Source organism: Mytilus galloprovincialis, chromosome 5 (assembly GCF_965363235.1).
Source record: "Mytilus galloprovincialis chromosome 5, xbMytGall1.hap1.1, whole genome shotgun sequence".
NCBI classification, from domain to species: Eukaryota; Metazoa; Mollusca; class Bivalvia; order Mytilida; family Mytilidae; genus Mytilus; species Mytilus galloprovincialis.
This window is the reverse complement of record NC_134842.1, coordinates 70,914,965-70,939,050: the sequence shown is the minus strand read 5'-3', so window position 1 is coordinate 70,939,050 and position 24,086 is coordinate 70,914,965. Positions and strand designations below refer to the sequence as shown.

The window sequence follows — 24,086 nt, the reverse complement described above, 5'->3', positions numbered from 1 at the left end:
CGTAACAACAATAACTTACCATACAAATATAAACGAAAAAAAAAAATCAAAAACTACAGAATGGATTACGATGAAATTCAAACAGGTGGGATATAATATAAGCATATGCATGGTGTGAAACGGTTACGATAAATATCATGTCAGTTCGCATTCTAGTGGCCATTTTCGAAATTCCATACAGCTGTAAGATTGGAAAATTCGAGTATACAAAATGAAAGCAAGCACTTCGATATTACAATATTTTCACATAAGTCATAAAAAAAGGTTCGAAACCTCTACACGCAAATGTAATTTTATTGAATTTTACGAACAAATATTTATTTCTAACATATCTTTATTTTCCATTCGTTAGATGTGATTGAGCTTTTGATTTTCCATTTTTATAAAGGACTTTCCGTTTTGAATTTCTGTTTTGAATTTCCGGTTTGAATTTCCATTGGATTTCGGTAATTTTGTTATTTGCTATGTCGTTGTATTGCAGGCTCAACGACTGTATAAACCACATCTCAACTTATTCATAAATATTTCAGAATGTCGAAAATCCACAAAGGGTACGGAATACAAAGGTCGAATTAGTTTGACACAAACTGGGCGTTCCTGTCAGTATTGGGAACGGCAATATCCACACAAACACGTGTTTAGCAACCTTAAAACGGAACATAATTACTGTAGAAATCCTGACAACAGCAGACAACCATGGTGTTATACAAATGATCCAACCACACGTTGGGAATATTGTAAGATACCTATGTGTGGTAAGTTAACTTGCTTTATCATGTATTAATTTTAAATCATCGCATTACAATATATATAGAAGTCGTAATATAAAAATCATTATATTGTTCTTTTTTTTAAATATAATATTGTTGTCTTTATAAAGATATATAGACTATTAACAATAACCACAATAAACCTATTTCTCGTATCAAACATAAACTAAAAGAACTAGCCAAGAAATTTGTTTTTGTCCCGGCCGATAAAGCTGCTAATAATATTATTATTGTTTGACGTAAATTTTACATTGAGGTTCTGAAAAAAGAAATCATCAATTCACCAACATTCCAACTGACTTCATTTTCAGAAAACGACATCTGTAACAAACATAAATTTTTAGCTACCGCTTTACAAGCAGAGCCAAATACAATGAAAGTCCTAACTATGTATTGGCTTCCGAAGCTACACAAAACACCTTACAAATATAGATTTATTTCGTCTTCAAGCCATTGTTCCACTACTAAATTGTCTATTCTTCTTACCAGCACACTTGGTACCATTAAAAACCTGATAATAAATTGTTCAAATAAGGCCTTCGAAAATAGTGGCAATACACAAAAAAACTATGTCAATTGGACATGCTTTGATACTATATATGCCCTTGATTTTTTACTAGATAACATTTTTGTTCGCTTTGGAGATTCCGTATATCGTCAGATTATCGGAATTTCAATGGGGACTAACTGTGCACCACTTATTGCGGACCTGTTCTTGTATTGCTATGAGTTAAAATTTATGACAAATATAAGCAAAGACCCATCGAAACAACATCTGATAAACAAATTTAATAATACTTTTAGATATTTGGATGATATTTTGGGGGATTGAACACGTTTAGGGGTTAGTTGAAAATGGACACGTTTGGGCGCCCATACATGTTTTGCAGTTCAATGACGTCGATGTGGACACGTTTGGGGGGAAGGACACGTTTCTGAGTGTTACATGTATATTAAAGAAATTTATCCTGTTGAACTTACTTTAAATAAAGCTAATACTAACAATGACCACTGCCCTTTCCTCGATCTTGATATCTATATCACTAACGGAAAGCTGAATACTAAAAATTATGATAAAAGAGATGATTTTTCATTTCCTATCGTTAATTATCCATTTTTAGATGGTGATGTTCCCTTGTCACCATCTTACGGTGTTTATATATCTCAACTTGTACGATTCGCTCGTGTATGTAACAATGTTTTAGATTTTAACGAGAGAAATTTATGTATAACTGAAAAATTATTACACCAGGGTTTTCGATATCACAAACTAGTCAAAACATTTACTAAATTTTATCATCGGTATAAGGACATCATTCGTAAATATAGCTCAACATGCAGACGTCTTATACGTTCAGGTATTTCACATCCAATTTGTTATGGAAATATTCTTTATAAAGCACAAAGGTGTCAGTATTCACCTCAAAAACTAACAAAACCTTTGAATAGACTTATTAAGAAGGGATTTAGTTACGATACTGTTGTCAGGTCATTAAAGATTGCATATTTTGGCGTTAATATTGATTCACTTATAGGGTCTTTGCATCGGAACGAAACACATTTATTCAAAAACCAGTTGTTGGCATGAGACGGGTTATGTTCCTCTCATATATGTTATGATGGTATGATACTAAACCACTAACGGGAAGGATTGTGCCTGATGTTCATATGATGAAATCATAATCTTTCAGTCAGTTTAATTGAAGTCTGGAGCTGGCATGTCAGTTAACTGCTAGTAGTCTGTTGTTATTTATGTATTATGGTCATTTTGTTTATTTTCTTTGGTTACATCTTCTGACATCAGACTCGGACTTCTCTTGAACTGAATTGTAATGTGCGTATTGTTATGTGTTTACTTTCCTACATTGGCTAGAGGAATAGGGGGAGGGTTGAGATCTCACAAACATGTTTAACCCCGCCGCATTTTTGCGCCTGTCCCAAGTCAGGAGCATCTGGCCTTTGTTAGTCTTGTATTATTTTAATTTTAGTTTCTTGTGTACAATTTGGAAATTAGTATGGCGTTCATTATCACTGAACTACTATATATTTGTTGAGGGGCCAGCTGAAGGACGCCTCCGGGTGCGGGAATTTTTCGCTACATTGAAGACATTAAAATCTAAAACATTGTTACATACACGAGCGAATCGTAAAAGTTGAGGTATATAAACACCGTAAGATGGTGACAAGGGAACGTCACCATATAAAAATGGATAATTAACGATAGGAAATGAAAAATCATCTCTGTTATCATAAATTTTAGTATTAAGCTTTTCGTTAATAATATAGATATCAAGATCGAGGAAAGGGCAGTGGTCATTGTTAGTATTAGCTTTATTTAAAGTAAGTTCAGCAGAATAAATTTCTTTAGTATACATGTAACACTCAGAAACGTGTCCTTCCCCCCAAACGTGTCCGATTCCCCCAAACGTGTCCACATCGACGTCATTGAACTGCAAAACATGTATGGGCGCCCAAACGTGTCCATTTGCAACTAACCCCTAAACGTGTTCAATCCCCCAAACGTGTCCATATCAAGCGTTATTTGGTTATTGCTATTTCATTTGTTTAATAATTTTACCATTTCATTAAAAATAAACATAAAGTCGTAAGGTCTTTTTTAAACCGGCAGTATAAACTTGGTAAGAGTGGGGCGTCATTTCGGCTATGTCGTATGTAAATTGTAAGCAAACATTTTTATATAAACTGTACATATACCTGCTCAAAATGTCATTTTCTCTGCGCATTAGAACTTTTATCTTCTCTCAAAATATGCATAAAACAATTGGACAATACGCAATCAACAGTCTAAAGTTAATTTATACACTAGAAATGTAAAATCATTAAAACTTGTATGTTCTCTCTAAATATGCATGAAATACTTGCAACTGCACAATACGCAATCAACAGTTTAAAGTTAATTTATACACTACAACTGTAAAAACATTAAAACATTAAAACTTGTATGTTCTCTCTAAATATGCATGAAATACTTGCAACTTGAAATACGCAATCAACAGTCTAAAATTATTAGATACAGTACAAAATTAACTTGCAATTAGTAAAAATACATTTTTATTGTGCCATTCTTATCTAGTGTCTGTTTATTTGAAACAGAAGTCTGTTATATCATCTTTTACCGTGTAAAATGTGCCTCGTCTAGGACACTTATCTATTTGTATTACTACACCTCTTCGCTAAAAATCCCCAACTTAAAACAGCAGTCCCTTTGTTCATAGCAGGATTGTTTCTGTAATCAACGATATCTCCTTTATTGTAATATGTGTAGCTGGTCATATCGTCCAGGGAGTTTTACTAAACAATTCCACAGGATATATCTATTCACTATCAAAGTACTGCGTGATACCAGTGTTGACAAATGTGGACTGGCTCCCGGTATGATAATACATTTGTAGAACCTATCTAATTTTTTAACATGATGTCAATCAAATAATGCATGAAATATTTGGCACTTGACGTTATGTTTAATCGTGTGTCTTAAGTGATGCTCGAAACCTAAAACTTATTAAAAAAAAACTGAATAACAGTTTATGATTTGATGAACTTTTAAAATATCAGAACTGTTGAATAAATGGAAGTAAACTTTGCTGAACGATCGCCGTCGGATTGATATAAAAGACATCACCGGAGTTTATAATACACAAATAATTTACACAGTGAAAAATTAATTCAACTACCTTTAATTTTTTGTATGTTCACTATTAATGAGCATGAAATACTTGCAACTGGACAATAAGCAATTTCAAAATTTAATTAATATGATAAAGATTAAATTTGCAATTATGATAATCATTAACAACCGGCATTGAACAAACTAATGCTAATAAATGGCTATCTCATCAATTGCTTCCCTCTTAATAGAATTGCGGTAAACGTTATCGATTTCATTTAGGGCATACATGTTTTAGCGCTAAAAGACGTGAGACGTTCTGGCGTGTATAATAGTGGACACGTTTTTGCGAATAACAATTATCGGACACGTTTGGGGGTTCTGAAATCGGAAACGTTTGGGGAATATTGAATATTAGGGACACGTTTGGGGAGAATAGACACGTTTGGGTGAATCGGACACGTTTGGGGGGAAGGACACGTTTGGGATTATAACATACATACTGAAGTCGCCATTATTGAGAGCCAAAATATCATCCAAATATCTAAACGTATTATTAAATTTGTATATCAGATGTTGTTTCGATGGGTCTTTGCTTTACACAGCTACTTTTGCATAGGTACTATTTATGTACTATTTATGTACCACAAATCTGTAGTACTGGAAATCTGCTTTTAATATTCAGTACTATTGTGTTACTTACGAATTATTTTAATATTTTAAGTACCTGTATTTTACAGTACTTAATTTGTACTTGAAATTTAAGTACTACAGATTTTTGGTTGATCGGTTACATTTTCAGCATTTTGAACGTTTGTCTTTTTCAAATCTCAGGAAGTTATGATGTTCAAACATGGAATACTATGATCATTGTTCGCATCATTTTTGTACCTATTTTGAGTACAAATCAAGTACTGGAAAATACAAGTACCTAAATATTACAATAATTTTAAAGTAAAGAAATAGTACTAAATATTACAAGTAAATTTCTAGTACTACAGATTTTAAGTACAGAAAAAGTACCTATGCAAAAGTAGCTGTGTACAGTTTTCCATCCGTCAGTCCGTCCGTCTGTCCCTCCGACGTCAACATGCAATAACTAAAAAAAAGGGTTTAGCTAATTAACATGAAACTTTGGTGAATTGTTTATATCTATTAAGTGAGCTCACGTTAAATTGTTATAATTTTTTTTTTTACTTTTCTGAGTTGTTTGGTTTTACTCATCAAAAAAGAAGAATTTTCTAGTTTTTGGACAATAACTCAAACACTTTAGGCGGTTTTCATAAAAGTTTGGTGAAGTGTTAATATCAACTGACGTAAGCTCCCTTTTGATTTTTATAAATTTTAGATTTTGCGTTTCGGAGATATGTAATTTTATTTATAAAAAGGGGGGATTTCCCGATTTCGGACAATAAGTCAAAAGTACATTGGGCAGTTTTCATGAAATTTTACTGACTGATTTATATCTATTAGAATAACCCCCCTCTACTTTTGTTTGATAAATTTCTGATATGACATTAAGGAGTTATGGAACTTTATTCTTTGTAAAAGCGACGAGCGTATCATGCTATTTATTTATTTCTGTTTTACAAATATGATTATCCCCTCTGAGTTTTACATGGATAATGAATGGACTTTGGATGTTATAATTAATACAGTAAAGTTTTGTTAAATATTGCGTATGTTTATATTAGGTTATGTTAAAGACCTAGTTTAACCCCGCCATATTCTGTATGTGCCTGTGCCAAGTCAGGAGTATGTTTTTTAGAGGTTGTAGATTGTTGCTGCATATATCATATTTGTTTTTTCTTCATTGTTTTTTTCTTCGTTGTTTTTTGTTTGAATTGTTTTACAATTTGTCATTTCAGGGCCGTTTAAAGCTAACTATGCGTTATGTGTTTTCCTCATTGTTGAAAGCCGTACGATGACGTATAGTTGTTAACTTTTATGTCACTTGGTCTCTGGTGGAGAGTTGTCTCATTGGCAATCATGTCTTATCATCTTATTTTTATATGTTTTACTCACGATTATGTTATGTTTACCGTTGATTATGCAAAATTGTAGTCTCGGTTTAAGACAAAGTGTTTTCTTCCGAGTAATATGAAGAAGAAAAAAAATTAGTGAGATTACTTTCCTCCAAAGACCAAATGACGTAGATTTAAGCAGCTATTCTTCCCCGTACGGCCTTCAACAATATTCAAATCCAATATAATAGATATAAAAAGATGGGGTATGAGTGCCAATGAGACAACTCTATATCCCAGTCACAATTTGGAAAAGTAAACCATTATAGATCAAAGTACAGCCTGCAACACGGAGCCTTGGCTCACACCGAACAACAAGCTATAAAGGGCCATAAAAATGACTAGTGTAAAAACATTCAAACAGGAAAACCAACGATCTAATCTGATTAAAGAATCACTGTTATCACAGTCTCGCCTTTTTTAAATTTTGATAATGCAAATGTTGAAATTAAAATAGCAATTCTTTAACATGTTACATAAGTTATGCAAATATTCAAAGTCATGAACCATGACTGAGGTACACGGCTAAACAATCTCCATGTAATGAGATGTGCCCATTCTTATACAACTCTATACCATATATCATTGACTTATTATTAGTCATTCCTTTTAAACAAACCTAAAAACAAACATTTAAAACTTGTAAACTATGTAAAAGTTTTAAAGTCATTCAACCATGAAGAAGGGTGGGCTAATATAATGTACATGGTAACGATTCCTGCAAAATTAATAATGCCAATGAATGAGCATACCAAATATCTATGACTTAAAATTATCAGTTCATCTTCAACTGATCTAATGACAAATTTATACATGTAAACCAAGCAAAAGTTTCAAAGTCAATAGACCATGACTGAGGAAGCGGGGCCAAATATTATCTATTGAAATGAGATGTGCTAATGCTTATATACAACTGAATACAAATTAACATTGGCCTACCACTAAAGGTTACCCTTGAACTGACCTTATCACAAACTAATAAATGTTTACTTAGCAACTTTTTCAAAGTCAATAGACCATGACTAAGGGGGCGGAGCCAAATAACCTTCATAGAAATGAGATATACCAATGATTATACAACTGCATACCAAAAATCATTGTTCTACCGGTAGTGGTTCCCAATCAACTGACCTAATCCCACAAGCTAATACATGTCAAATAAGCAAAAGTTTCAAAGTCAATAGACCATGACTGATGGGACAGGGCCAAATAATCTCCATGGAAAAGAGTTGTGCCAATGCTAATGCAACTACATACCAAATATGATTGACCTACCAGAGGTTTGCCATAAACTAGACTTAATCACAAACTATAACATTGTTGACGCTGCCGCCGACACCGAAAACAGCATAACTATGTCTCGCTTTTTGACTCCGTCAAGGCAAGACAACTAGAAACAATAAAACACTTATGAACCAAATCAACAAAAGACAACCACTGATCATCAGGTTCCAGACTAAGGACATGCGCAAACAAAACAGCGGGTTTAAACGTTTTATCATCAAATAAAATTTAAGGGAGGTGCTATGGCTTCAGATGAGTCTATTACTTCGGATATGTTTTCTTTGAATTATAACATGAAACTAAAAGTAAAAAATCAAATTCTGATAAAACAAAATAGATAACTCATTCTATATTCATGATATTTGTAGATATGAAAATAATATTATTTGTCTCCATGCGATATTAAGGAATAAATCATTGTCTGGATATTTTAGACACAAACAAACATCATTATTCAAATAAAACAAAATAAATCTTTTCCTAGGTGTTCAACATTTACAGAAGGAATCTGATGTTCAGTAGTTGTCGTTTGTTGATGTGGTTCATAAGTGTTTCTTGTTTCTCGTTTTTATATAGATTTATTAGACCGTTGGTTTTCCTGTTTGAATGGTTTTACAATAGTTATTTTTGGAGCCCTTTATAGCTTGCTGTTCGGTGTGAGCCAAGGCTATGTGTTGAAGACCGTACCTTGACCTATAATAGATTACTTTTATACATTTTGACTTCAATAGAGAGTTGTCTTATTGGCACTCACGCCACATCTTCTTATATCTTTTTGTCTTTTAAAACGGTGTGCATAAAACTACTAACAATGTAAATGTGGTACGAGTATAATACAGGGAAACAAGCCTCGACAGTAGTTACCAGTAAAATACAGGGAAACAGACATCGACAGTACAGTTATCAGTAAAATACTGGGAAACAGACCTCGACAGTACAGTTACCAGTTAAATACAGGGAAACAGAACTCGATGGTATACAGTTACCAGTAAAATACAGGAAAACATACCTCGACAGTACAGTCACCAGTAAAATAGTCAAAGAGAGAACTTACAGAAACACATTTCTGAGAACCTCTTGTTATAAACCCATTGAAAAAAACAGAGGTAGCCAGCTAAAAAAAGTTTGTAAAATAAAATGATATTCACCCTACCTACCTACCCTATTTTTTTATCAGACCGTTAGCAGAAACACATGGATTATATTTAGGTTTCTGTGTGATTTGTATCGATCTGATCGATGAGTTAAGCCCTCTACAAATGATTTTTAGTTGGTTCTTATAATAATGTACTCCTACACAACTGTCCCTGGCTTTGGTGCCAGCAAACTTGTTTAACCCCGCCATATTAGTACATAAATAGTACCTATGCAAAAGTAGCTGTGTAAAGCAAAGACCCATCGAAACAACATCTGATATACAAATTTAATAATACGTTTAGATATTGGATGATATTTTGGCTCTCAATAATGGCGACTTCAGTATGTATACTAAAAAAATTTATCCTTCTGAACTTACTTTAAATAAAGCTAATACTAACAATAACCACTGCCCTTTCCTCGATCTTGATATCTATATCATTAACGAAAAGCTTAATACTAAAATTTATGATAACAGAGATGATTTTTCATTTCCTATCGTTAATTATCCATTTTTAGATGGTGACGTTCCTTGTCACCATCTTACGGTGTTTATATACCTCAACTTTTACGATTCGCTCGTGTATGTAACAATGTTTTAGATTTTAACGAGAGAAATTTATGTATTACTGAAAAAGTATTACACCAGGGTTTTCGATATCACAAACTAGTCAAAACATTTACTAAATTTTATCATCGGTATAAGGACATCATTCGTGAATATAGCTAGCTCAACATGCAGACTTCTTATACGTTCAGGTATTTCACATCCAATATTTTAAGGAAAAAATGTCAGTATTTACCTCAGAAGCTAAAAAAACCTTTAAATAGACTTATTAAGAAGGGATATAGTTACGATACTGTTGTCAGGTCATTAAAGATTGCATATTTTGGCGTTAATATTGATTCACTTATAGGGTCTTTGCATCGAAACTAAACACATTTATTTAAAAACCAGTTGTTCGCATGACACGGGTTATGTTCTTCTCATATATGTTATGATGGTATGATACTAAACCCCTCACGGGGAGGATTGTGTCATATATTCATATGATGAAGACATACTTTTTCAATCAGTTTAATTGAAGTCTGGAATTGGCATGTCAGTTAACTGCTAGTAGTCTGATGTTATTTATGTATTATTGTCATTTTGTTTATTTTCTTTGGTTCATCTTCTGACATCAGACTCGTACTTCTCTCGAACTGAATTTTAATGTGCGTATTGTTATGCGTTTACTTTTCTGCATTGGCTAGAGGTATAGGGGGAGGGTTGAAATTTCACAAACAAGTTTCACCCCGCCGCTTTTTGCGCCTGTCCCAAGTCAGGAGCCTCTGGCCTTTGTTAGTCTTGTATTATTTTAACTTTTAGATTCTTGTGTACAATTTGGAGTTTAGTATGGCGTTCATTATCACTGAACTAGTATATATTTGTTTAGGGGCCAGCTGGAGGACGCCTCCGGGTGCGGGAAATTCTCGTTGCATTGAAGACCTGTTGGTGACCTTCTGCTGTTGTCTGCTCTATGGTCGGGTTGCTGTCTCTTTGGCACATTCCCCATTTCCATTCTCAATGTTTTACCATACTGCGTCTGGTAAACTGGCGTATAAAAACGTATAAACACGGTATAGCTAGGAACTACTGTGTGCCTTTCGAACGTTACATCGTAAAGGCCGACAACTTTGACTTTTTCTTGTATATGTCATAAACACACGATACATACATGCACCTCGGTACTTTGTGTCTTTTGTGTTTATGTTACAAGTAATTCCTTCCAATTTCGTGCAAATCTGATGAGTCCAGCAATTTCAAAACTGACTTTTACAGTTTGTTCTTATAATGTGATGTACCAACACCACTGTCCAAGGTAAGGGGAGGGTTGAGCGCTTCTAAACATGTTTAATCCCGTCACATTCTTTAGTTAAAACAGGCATTGCCATGTGTTGCTGTTTGTCATATTTGTTATTCATGTATTGTTTTGTCGTAATTCATACCATTGTTTGAATTGTTTGAATTACTTGTTGTAATGTTGGAGCTTTTTATAGATAACTATACGGTATTGATTTTATTCATTGTTGAAGACTTTACAGTGTCCTATAGTTCTTTGTATACATGTAATTTGTCCTATGGTAGATAGTTTTCTCATCGGCAATCATACCACATCTCTTTTTTCTAAATACTAAAAATTCAATCAAGTGTTGTATCATATGCTTAAATCTTTCGAACTATTTTGTTATAAATCTAGATGAAAGAAATAGAAAAATAATATCTGCAATTTTATTTTATTAGATGATTGTAAAGTTAAAGCTAAGGACACACTTATTGAGAATGCACTTTGTCTCTGATTCTTTTAGTCCTTACGATGATATGGAATCTGCAAAGGAGAAAAACAACAGTTACTCTTATTATAAAAAAGAAAATATATATTTTATTTATACGGTAAATAGTCTATATATCTATATAAAGACAACAATATTATATTTAAAAAAAAAGAACAATATAATGATTTTTATATTACGACTTCTATATATATTGTTAACCTCATTGGTTGATATCTTTGGCGGAAGTACATGTGATACATCCTCATTCTTTCAATATCCAAGCTGTGGGAAGGTCGTGCTCCACGTGTTGTCGGCAAAGTAACTATATTCTTTAACTTTTACTTACATTTGCCTTGGTGGCAATATAGCCTTGGTGGCTTCAAGACCTTGGTGGTCATTTATATATGCCTTGGTGGCAAAAGACCTAGGTGGTCATTTATATATGCCTTGGTGGCAATAGACCTAGGTGGTCATTTTTATATGCCTTGGTGGCAATAGACCTAGGTGGTCATTTTTATATGCCTTGGTGACAATAGACCTAGGTGGTCATTTTTATGATATTTTACATTTGCCTTGATGGCAACAATGAATTAAAAATACTAGCCTTGGGGGCGTCAAGACCTTGGTGGTCATTTATATTCGCCTTGGTGGCTTCTTGATAGAACTAGATGGTAATGTTTGACCTTGGTGGTAAAATGTTTTGGGATTTAGACCTTAGGTAGTTCTTATCAACCCAGGTGGTCAGATATTTGTTATGTCGTGCTCCGGTTAAACGCAGGGCAAAGTGCTATCGCTATATAAAATATATGTGGAAGTGGGGACTCTGGCCATTTTGGAAAATTGTAGTTGAAAGGAGAATAATAAATTGTTTATAGGGTAAATAGTTTCTTCTGTTACTTTTGACTGTGTTATGGAGTTTTCATTTATTTTTACATCGTACATACTGATAGAAATGCTATTTAAAGACTTTGTTGGAAAAGAATAGAATTATTGAGAAAGTGGAATAATTTAGTGTGACATGTCACTTGATATTCATTTTTTTTTTCGGAGTGATGTGTATTGAATTATAAGGTGTCTTCGTCGAGGTCCGCGTTCAGTGGTCTGTTTGATTGTACATAGAATTGAATAGAATGTTTTTGTTTTCAGATGGTGTTACCTACAGCTTTGACAGGGTGACGAATGAAAGAGGAGTAATATGATATTGCACGATGATTCATGTCAATGAGTTCGAACAACCTTTTTAAAAGGAAAGGATTTTTTGTAATCAGAATATGGTGAGAACAAATTGCAATTGAAGTAATGTTTTGATTTCTGAAAATAGGAAAATAATGAATGGGGAAAATATTGATACTACACTAAATTATGTATGTCTGTGTTGAGAAAGGCAGAAGATGCCAATATGGCACGGTACTAAAAAAAAAAAACATCTGTGATGGAAGCAGCTTTATGTTCTAATAAACCTATTTAAAAGTAATGCTAATAATTTTTCCGTAATTTCATGATGTTTTCTTTGGATGTGTATTTAATTTCATTGATGTGTTGAAATATGTCACAAAAATCTTTTTGTCATGGGAGATTAAATAATGGTTGCAATATTTTTGTTTTGTTTTGTTTTATCTAAATTAATAAATAAATATAATGTTGAATGATTTTGTATACTGGTACAAATGTATACTTAAATTTTATGTATGGTTGAATTTTTTAATATAAATTTCTTTGTCTACAGTTCGAGGGACACTGATTCCCTAGTGGTTTTCCACGTGGATTGTAGGCAAAGGGATTTTTCCTTTTCAAAGTGTGACTAATGCTGTCTTTAGTACAAATAAACAATTTGTTATTGGTTAATATATTTTCAGCAGACATGTGAAGAATCGAGTGGAAATACAATTGTCAATGTTCCTGATTATGAAGTAAAGAGTGTGTTTGATTCAACAACAGTAAAGAAAGAGACAAGCCAGCATAGTTTACACTTGGAGGTTAAGTCCCTTTGCTTACAAGCTTTCCACATGCTGAAGATGTTATTAGAATAATGACAATGTTCATTTTGATATGAGTTCATTGCCTTAACTCAACTTTTAAAAGTCCGTATGTGGTCAAATTCATGAGAATTTATTGAATTATGAACGATTTATAAAGAACTGTTTACATGCATCTTTAAATGTTTATAAGTGTTTTAAAGTAATTTTAAAAAGGAATAATATTTAATAAAAGTGTTGAATTTGTTTTGAGTATTGGGAATACTATTCCTTAAGGGAAAGCCTTGCTAGTGGTGTATTTTGAGATTGGACTGCAAATATGCTGTATGGACTAAAGAGTTTTCTATGCCCATAACTTAACATGAACTGGATGCAAGATTATATCAATCACTGATGATATGTGTATAACCTCATTGGTTGATATCTTTGGCGGAAGTACATGTGATACATCCTCATTCTTTCAATATCCAAGTGGTGGTTGGTTTAAGGGCTATGTTTGGTCAGGCAATACATATTGCCTGTTTGGGTTGATGAGATTATTGATAAGTTCCCCCCTCTCCCACCCATAAGTACCAAAATGTGGATATGTTTTTATATTTATATTTCAATATTGGTATTACATGTATGCATTTTGGGTTGATGAGCACGAGACAACATTAGAAAACATGAGCATTACCATGGTATCATGTTGACAAAACAAACCTTCGCTTTATCGATTTTCAAGGGAAAGGTCAATTATGGCAAGTGTGTTGGCAGTTTGTGTTTGCTTTTTCATTACAATGGTAAAAATAAGATTATATATCTCGGATGACAATAATGTTGATTATAAGGCTTCATTTTATGAGCTCCAGAGTAGTTTTATAACTGAAAAAAAAACTGTGCACTATATCCAGTGAGCTCTTCTGCATTGCATTGTGCATGGTAGTCCACATTTTGGTTTCTGAAACGTTAAGATATTATCTTGTATTCGATTATATCAATCACTGAGGATATGTGTAAATGCTATGATTTAATACATGATAAAGCAAGTTAACTTACCACACATAGGTATCTTACAATATTCCCAACGTGTGGTTGGATCATTTGTATAACACCATGGTTGTCCGCTGTTGTCAGGATTTCTACAGTAATTATGTTCCGTTTTAAGGTTGCTAAACACGTGTTTGTGTGGATATTGCCGTTCCCAATACTGACAGGAACGCCCAGTTTGTGTCAAACTAATTACACCTTTGTATTCCGTACCCTTTGTGGATTTTCGACATTCTGAAATATTTATGAATAAATTGAGATGTGGTTTATACGTCGTTGAGCCTGCAATACAACGACATAGCAAATAAAGTTAAGAGAACAACACACTAAGGTTTTCTTCAGCAATTGATCGATTTCATTTATATTTGTCTAATTTTCACAAGCATCAAAATCCTAATCACTTTGTCATTTTTCGGGCAACATATGTGTTCCGATTTTAATAACAAGATTAATAAAAAGATGGGATATGATTACTAATAAAACAACTCTTCACCAGAGACCAAACTGACGTAGACGTTAGCAACTTTAGATTTTCGACAATGTTCAACAAATATACGACATAGCTATATATTGCAAGAGAATAAAGGCCCGAAATGACAAAAAGTAAATCGAATTTAATTGAGATATATTGTACTCGTAAAAGACCATGCATGCAGTTCTATTACTTGACGTTAAAAATAATATTTTGAATATAGTATGAATAAGTTTGAACATTACTTGTTCAAAAGCTGCATTGAATGTGGGGTATACATCCATGGCGCAAACCAATACAGCAACAAGCTCACATAAAGCAAAGGAAAAGCGCTTTTATTTCTGTTCTTCATCTCAAAGTCACAGTGAGACTTTCAAAATGGAGCAAAAAAAAAACGTATCACTGAAAGTTTGAAAGGGCCCCAAGCATCAGGTTTTATGACATTTAATTTCTTTGTTGACACTGAGAAACGTTTTAGTTTTATTTCGACTCTGATGTTTTAAAATCGATTAGACAACCAAAAAAAAAAAGCCCATCAAAATCAAAAAAAAATATTGTATCTTTCTGTAACACAAAAATACATTTAACTTATATATCTAGTGAATGCAAGGCCTTAAATGTTTTTCAACTGTACTGGTTTAGTCTGTACTCGGAGTAGTTTTTGAGGTCTAAACACAGCCATTATTGTCCATTTGTTATGATGAACCTTTAATAATAATGTTTTATAACGCAATTAGTTTCATTGTTTATAACAAAGTTTGAAGTGGAACTTCTATTAGGCCGAAGAAATAGTAAGACAATATGTCACTCGCATTGAATTCCATTATATTAACAACAATGTGTGAGCAAAACAAATAGACATAATAGGTAAAAAGGTCTAAAATATGGATACAGAATATATAATCTTAATCTCTATACAAACTACGGTGTATGGTTCTTAATCAATTGAATACTGACAATGCATTAATATATTATATGTCTTGAACAATTTGTCGATTTCATTTATATGTGTTTAAGTTAAAATAAAATTTTCACAAGCATCACAATCCTGATAACCACTTTGTCATTCTTCGGGCAACATATGTGTACCGATTTTTATAACAAGATAATCTAAAAAGATGTGGTATGATTACCAATAAGACAACTCACCACAAAGGACCAAAGTGACGAATACGTTAGCAACTTTAGGACTTCGACAATTTTCAACACATATACGACATAGCAATCGTTTAAAGGTTCGAAATGACAAAAGTAAATCGAATTCAAAGGAGATATATTGTACTCGTAAAAGATGATGCATGAAGTTCGATTACTGGATGTTAATAATAATATTTTGAATATAGTATGAATTAGTTTTAACATTACTGGTTCAAAAGCTGCATTCATTTTCTTATAAATAAATTTGGTGTATTTACTGTCTTCTGATTGGCTAAAAGAATTGGCTTTATTTTCAATGTTATCAATTTTTATGGAGACACGCCCACTCTAACGTTGTGTATTCATACGCAAACATCTGTGTACGTTGTTATTGGTATTAATATATATCTTTGAGCATTATTTTTGATAGAAATTTATTTATAATGAATGGCAATAATTTATTTTGAATTTATTGAACCATAAAATTAATTTTTGACTGTTCACATTTAACATAATCCGCTTCGCGGATTATTCAATGTGAAGAGTCAAAAATTAATTTTATGGTTCAATAAATTCAAAATAAATAAAAGCCATTCATTAAGAAGTTGTTTTAAAGTGTATACGAATGAAAGTAACTCTTGTATATTTCAAAGTTTGAATGAATAGTTTAATAATAAAAAAAAAAGTTGTGTACAGTTGCCACAAAGTTATGTCGAAATACGCAATTCTTGAGTAAAAAAGATACCATTATATAAAACTTTTATATTAATTTATAATGAATTTCCAACAATAAATATATCGTTTTAATGAAATTTCTCACATTGTGTATTTGAAAAGTAAATATCTATGTTTGTTCTTTCATTTTCTTTTGTAAAGTTTTGGCCATGGTATTGTCTGTTTTTATTTGCACTTAATTTAGAGAACATACTCACCATCAACATCCTCTGGTGCTTTGTATAGAAAAAATAAATACACTTTATTTTAATTTATTTTAAACATTCTGATATGTAACTAAGGTTTTAACCAACAAACATGTAGTAAAAGGTTTGTTTCCCTGTATTAAAAGTCAATTTGATATCGTAATGGTTTGAATAATAACAAGATAAATAAAACATGGATTATTAGAAATATTGTTTCGCTCACAATGAGGAGGATACTTATAATTTGGCATTGCACAAGGTCATTTTTTTTTTGCAGACTTTTTGTGACGTCTTTACACTAAATTAAATCTTGGAAATATGATTTAATTATAAGTTGTATTTTGCTTTGTGTACAATATAAAAATACTAACGTTTGTCTTTTTTACAAGATTTTACTCCGTCACCTCGATATTCTGCTTAACAGACGCAATACATATGCAGGTATTATTATATTATGAAATGCATATATTTTAATGCTATTTGGAATAAATGTCTATATTGATCTGACAAAACGTACGAACGTAAACTATATTGATAATAAACTCATCATAGAAACCAGGATTGAAATTTTATATTTACGCCAGACGCACGTTTCGTCTACAAAAGACTCATCAGTGATAGGCGGCTTCAAATAAAATCTCTATTTAGATCATAGTCAAAACAAATAACAGTTATTTGAGAGAAAAAAATCTGTGATTAAAATTCTTATTAGTCCAACCCTAAGGCATCTCTTTATATACTACCAAACCCAAATGTTTAGAAGATTAAGAAAATCAATGATGCTAATTTCTCTTTATGTGGAACTCAGCTATATACAATGATTGAAAAAAAGAAGTCTTACAGATATATTTTAGTTCATTTCCCTTGAATCAAATTAGAAATAAAATGAACCAGGAATATCTCATTCGTGTATATCAACGTGCAATTAAATAAAGATCACCATCTCATTATATAGTAATCGGTGTAGAAGAAGGGGAAATATATACAAACAACCTCTTACCTGTATAAATAGAGATCCTCCATGGACCACCACATGTCTGACGTTTATTGCCTGAGCATGGCGTTTTACAATCACTTTCTTTTCTTTTTCTGTCTTTTCGTAAATCATTCCCACAAAAGCATTCGTATCCATACTATAAAATTATTATTCTTTTTATTATAAGTATCACCTTTTTATTAACATAATCTAATCAAATACAAAGTAATGCAAGGTATTTGCCTATCTCTGAGTAATAAAGTATATATGTCATATGGACTTCTTATGGTTCAAATACGATCGAGCAATTAAAAGTCTAAGGAATAAAATCTACGACTCCGAAAACGTATTGTTTTGGTAATTATTTGTAAGAATCACCCCTCAGGCTTAAGAATGATATTACCCCTGGGACATAAGTTATCAAAAATGTACCATACTTATTAAAAACTAGGGTTGACTAAAATAAATATTTCGGTGAAGAGTGATGTGAAGCACATTTCAAAAACTACTATAATCAACCTTATTCTATAAATTCTTGAACACAAACTCCTTACCTATCAATGACTTACCTCAACACCTGCAAACTTGAATCCTTTTTTACCGCAAAACCGTTTGCATTTTTGAACTGTCATACCTTTGTCTTTCAGTACCTCGTTATGTAATATTCTAGTGCTGTCATCCTGATAACAACCAATATATCCTGATTCTTTAATAAATGGAAAAAAACCTATAGATTGAATATTTTCAAGATAAATTATGCTAGGTTTCATGTTTCATTAATGTGTAAAATGTCAAAGACTGTTTAAGAAAATCATCGTTTTATTGTACGATAATCGTTGATCAACGTTTCACAAGTTTTCTTGATCGTCCGCGTAACAGATGAAATTTCAAAACAGAAGGTATTATAATGACAGTTCTGGGGCCCTTGAATATGAAAATCAAAAAGCATCAAAAAATTTACTAAATGATGTTCTTCAAATATTAATAACACATTATCTCTTGGACAGCAGAATATTTTATTCATTTCGAAGCCTTTGATAACTTACTTTATGGTATGGGTTTTACACATTGTTTTTGCAAGGTCGAACGAGAACATATAGGTGCTTACATTTACCCCAATTGGTCTATTGCGGATATTTGTCTCGTTGATATAAACCGCATCTTTTTATTTGGATATTTATGTTGATCTATTAGCTTGTTTGATAGTTTAGTGTTCGATTCGATTCCTTGCTAATATGATACATATAACGTTTATCGGCGTTTTGGAGCATTTCTATAGTAGAAATTTATTGAATAAAAGTTAAAAGAAAAAATATAAAGATTTTGATTGGTTATATATTGGTCTTGTTTCAGGTATTTTTCTAAGTTGGCATTTAAAACTACCAAAAAAAAAATAAACATACATTTGCCTTTTTTACAAGATCTAACTCCGTCATCCTGTTCTATGTTTTTTTTTTCTTTTTTTATCGCTGACTATGCGGTATTGGTTTTACTAATTGTTGAAGGCCGTACGGTGAACTATAGTCGTCAATTTTTTTGCGCAGTATGGTCTCTTTTGGAGAGTTGTCTCATTGGCAATCATACCACTTCTTCTTATTTTTTTTATATATATACAGACGTCTTGCATATAAAAAATGAACAAAGATATGCAAAATGTCCTTGCATTTGGTTAATTGTAATTAAAATAACACATTTGACCTCTATAATGAAAACTACGTGATATTAAATTAACTACATTGTTTTGATGGTTTTTTGGCCTGTTATTAATTTTACAGATGAAGAGATATTTTCATATCCAACTAAACGGGAGGTTATATGATAAAGTGATACCTCAAAAATAATGTGATTTGATATTCTGACATTTAAATTGGATAATCATTTGGTCAATGCTGACTACCAAAGGTCACGATGGAGTAATATTTTATTCATTCTCCTTGGCAAGGGCTTGGTTATTTTCGAATTTCACGATGTCATCTTGGCAAAATGGACAATTCTTGAATTATAGGTTATATTTCTTGTAATTTTTGGCCATGGTATTGTCTGTTTTTATCTGCACTTAATTTAGAGAACATACTCACCATCAACATCCTCTAGTGCTTTGTATAGAAAAAATAAATACACTTTATTTTAATCTATTTTATACATTCTGATATGTAACTAAGGTTTTAACTAACAACTATATAGTAAAAGTTTGTTTCCCTGTATCAAAAGTCAGTTTTATATCGTAATGGTTTGAATAATAACAAGATAAATTAAAAACCAATTGTTCAGAGAACAATTGAAGGTCTTTCCACCAATAAGGATCTATTTTGATATGAAAATATTAAAATTCAGTTGAAAATGTCAGTTCCTATGGCTTAATAATGTATAAATATGAATTTTGAGCAAAGGTCAAAATCTAGAACGTCAAATTTACTGATGACCTTGACCTATATTTCAAGGTCATAAACCAGGGACCCCAAATAAAAAGACCCTAGGTCTGTAATATGTATAGTTAATGAGTTATATCACTTTACGTTTAATTCTTAATATAGGAGGGGCAAAAACTCCCATTTTATGTCTACACACCCTTTTAACCAAAATATATAAGTTACGACATGTCGCAACTAACAATTTAGTAAAAATAATTTGTCGGTATCTTATAAGGTTAATGAAAATTAGTGAAAAAAGGCCAAAATCAAAATTTAGAATATGACCTTGACCTTTGACCTTTACCTAATTTTCATTTTTTTGGACCAATGATCTCAAAACAAAAGACCCTAGGTCTCTATCACTTATGGTTTTCCAGTTTAAAATACATTTCAAAATTTCAAATACAAAAGGGGAACTAACTCTCATATGGAGTCTCTATACGGCTTCGGTCAAAATAAAACAGAACATCCTGAGGATGTAACGAGCAATTTGGTAAAATAAATTTGTCGTAATCTTTTGTGGTTGCGAAGGAGTAGTGGCCACAAGAAAACAGTGTTTGGGGAGATAACTCTTACAACGTAAAGTATTTGGTTACGCAGTGGTTAGTTTTAAAAGTGCATACGCTTTACGATATCATATTCCAAATATCTAAGCGACATCTTTTGAAACATCAATACTACGCAAGAAAAGAATTAGGCGGAAGAATAAAAAAAAAATAATAATAATAATAATTAAAAACCAATTGTTCAGAGAACAATTGTAGGTCTTTCCACTAGTAAAGATCTATTTTGATATTGAAATATGAAAAATCAGTTTAAAATGTTAGTTCCTATGGCTTTATGATGTATTTACATGAATTTAAAGCAAAGGTCAAAATCTAGGACGTCGTATTAACCTATGACCTTGACCTCATTTTCAAGGTCACAAACCAAGGACCTTAAATCAAAAGACCCTAGGTCTTTAATATGTTTGGTTAATGAGTAATACCACTTTACGCGTAATTCTAAATGTAAGATGGACAAAATCTCCCATTTATTGTATGTGCACCCTTTCAACCAAAATATACTAGTAAGGACATGTCGCAACTAACAATTTAGGAAAAAATATTTGTCGATATGTCATACGGTATTTGAAAATAAGTGAAAATAAGCCAAAATCAAATTTTAGAATATGACCTTGACTATTGACCTTGACCTTATTTTCATTTTTTTGGACCAATGATCTCAAATCAAGAGACCCTAGGTCTCTATCACTTATGGTTTACCAGTTAGAAACGCATATCACCTATATCAAATACATAAGGGGGAATAACTCTCATATGGAGTCTCTGGATAGCTTCGGTCAAAATTAAAATCCTAATCCTGAAGATGTAACGAGCAATTTGGTAAAATAATTTTGTCGTAATCTTTTACGGTTGCAAAGGAGTAGTGGCCACAAGAAAAACAGTTTTTGGGGAGATAACTCTTACAACGTAAAGTATTTGGTTACCCCGTTGTCAGTATTAAAAGCGTATAAGCTATATGATATCATATTCCAAATATCTAAGCGACATATTTTGAAACATCAATATTACGCAAGAAAAAAATTAGGCGGAAGAAAAAAAAAAATAATAATAATTAAAAACCAATTGTTCAGAGAACAATTGAAGGTCTTTCCATTAGTAAAGATCTATTTTGATATTAAAATATGAAAAATCAGTTTAAAATGTTAGTTCCTATGGCTTTATGATGTATTAATATGAATTTGAAGCAAAGGTCAAAATCTAGAACGTCCTATTAACCTATGACCTTGACCTCAATTTCAAGGTCACAAACCAAGGACCTTAAATCACAAGACCCTAGATCTTTAATATGTTTGGTTAATGAGTAATACCACTTTACGCGTAATTCTAAATGTAAGATGGACAAAAACTCCAATTAATTGTATGCGCACCCTTTCAACCAAAATATACAAGTAAGGACATGTCGCAACTAACAATTTAGGAAAAAATATTTGTCGATATGTCTTATGGTATTTGAAAATAAGTGAAAATAAGCCAAAATTAATTTTTAGAATATGACCTTGACCTTTGACCTTGACCTTATTTTCATTTTTTTGGACCAAGGATCTCAAATCAAGAGACCCTTGGTCTCTATCACTTATGGTTTACCAGTTAGAAACGCATATCACCTATATCAAATACATAAGGGGGAATAACTCTCATATGGAGTCTCCGGATAGCTTCGGTCAAAACTAAAATCATAATCCTGAAGATGTAGCGAGCAATTTGGTAAAATAAATTTGTCGTAATCTTTTACGGTTGCGAAGGAGTAGTGGCCACAAGAAAAACAGTGTTTGGGGATATAACTCTTACAACGTAAAGTATTTTGTTACGCGGTTGTAAATTTTTAAAGCGTATAAACTATACGATATCATATTCCAAATATCTAAGCGACATCTTTTGAAACATCAATGCTACGCAAGAAAAGAATTAGGCGGAAGAAAAAAAAAAAAATAATAATTAAAAACCAATTGTTCAAAGAACAATTGAAGGTCTTTCCACAAGTAAAGATCTATTTTATTATCAAAATATTAAAAATCAATCTAAAATGTCAGTTCCTATGACTTTATAATGTATAAATATGAATTTAAAGCAAAGGTCAAAATCTAGAACGTCCTATTAACCTTTGACCTTGACCTCAATTTCAAGGTCACCAACCAAGGACCTCAAATAAAAAGACCCTAGGTCTGTAATATGTATGGTTAATGAGTTATATTACTTTAGGCATGATTTTAAATATAAGATGGGCGAAAACTCTCATTTATTGTTTACGCACCCTTCCAACCAAAATGTATAAGTGTCAATATGTCGCAACTCACAATTTAGTAAAAATAATTTGTCAATATCTTTCACGGTTGTTGAAAATAAGAGAAAAGAAGCCAAAATCAAAATTTAGAATATGACCTTCACCTTTGACCTTGACCTTATTTTCATTTTTTTGGACCAAGGAACTTAAATCCAAACACCCTAGGCCTATATCTCTGATGGTTTACCAGTTAGAAACGCATATCACTTATATCAAATGCATAAGGGGAAATAACTCTCATATGGAGTCTCCGGATAGCTTCGGTCCAAATGAATATCCTAATCCTGAAGAAGTAACGAGCAGTTTGGTAAAAGAAATTTGTCGTAATCTTTTACGGTTGCGAAGGAGTAGTGGCCACAAGAAAAACAGTGTTTGGGGAGATAACTCTTACAACGTAAAATATTTGGTTACGCAGTTGTCAGTTTTAAAAGTGCATAAGCTTTATGATATCATATTCCAAATATCTAAGCGACATCTTTTGAAACATCAATACTACGCAAGAAATAATTTAGGCGGAAGAAAAAAAAAAAAAAAAAAATAATAATAATCAGAACAAATTCAATAGGTCTTTCCACGGAAAAGTGGAAAGACCTAATAATAATAATTAAAAACCAATTGTTCAGAGAACAATTGAAGGTCTTTCCACATCAAAGAAATTTTGAAAAGAAGCTAGTTTCTCAAGCTGATGCTATAATTAATAGTTTTGATATGCTTTAAAGTGAACTAAAGGAGATAATGTGCTACTTTCAGTCTCAAATGATAGCTTACTTCACTCTGGTTCCAAAAAGATATAGTTTGTATATACTTGTTTGTGTACAACATAAGATAATTGGCTACTCCCGGTTTATCGCAAGTTATTTCTAGTCTTGAAGGATAAGTTTATGTATCTTTACTACAAAATATATGGATTCCGAGTACTTTTACATGAAAAAAGTGCAAAAATATGTACTTCCGGTTTTCTCAAGGTCACTTCCGGTTGTCATTTTTCAAAGTCATATGTCACCTAACCTTTTTTACAAGGTCATATTGCTTTATAATGAATTTAGTTGAAGTTATAATCAAATGACCTTATATTAAGACATTTCAGGGGCACTAACTCCTATAAAATGCCATTTAAATGTATCAGACCAAATGTAACATATCTTCATTACAATAAAGC

At 32.1% G+C, this 24,086-nt stretch overlaps 2 protein-coding genes across 10 annotated transcripts in view; one reads left to right on the top strand and one right to left on the bottom strand.

Moving 5' to 3' along the window:
* LOC143076335 (zonadhesin-like) overlaps positions 1-13,382 on the top strand; it is a 92,134-nt gene extending 78,752 nt beyond the window's left edge. For 5 of the 6 annotated variants that reach the window (XM_076252059.1, XM_076252055.1, XM_076252057.1 and 2 more), the window contains 3 exons: positions 531-755; positions 12,306-12,433; positions 13,016-13,382. In XM_076252059.1, the coding sequence (XP_076108174.1) occupies positions 531-755; positions 12,306-12,358 (278 nt within the window). In that variant the 3' untranslated portion in view covers positions 12,359-12,433; positions 13,016-13,382. The remainder of the gene's footprint in view (positions 1-530; positions 756-12,305; positions 12,434-13,015) is intronic. The other variant, XM_076252056.1, reaches the window with a different exon arrangement.
* The window catches only part of LOC143076337 (uncharacterized), a 52,139-nt gene continuing 39,157 nt past the window's right edge, over positions 11,105-24,086 (bottom strand). For 3 of the 4 annotated variants that reach the window (XM_076252062.1, XM_076252063.1, XM_076252064.1), the window contains 6 exons: positions 19,748-19,765; positions 18,239-18,375; positions 17,694-17,826; positions 16,706-16,723; positions 14,174-14,398; positions 11,105-11,212 (listed from right to left, as the gene is read on the bottom strand). In XM_076252062.1, coding sequence (XP_076108177.1) covers positions 11,196-11,212; positions 14,174-14,398; positions 16,706-16,723; positions 17,694-17,826; positions 18,239-18,375; positions 19,748-19,765 — 548 coding nt within the window. In that variant the 3' untranslated portion in view covers positions 11,105-11,195. The remainder of the gene's footprint in view (positions 11,213-14,173; positions 14,399-16,705; positions 16,724-17,693; positions 17,827-18,238; positions 18,376-19,747; positions 19,766-24,086) is intronic. The other variant, XM_076252065.1, reaches the window with a different exon arrangement.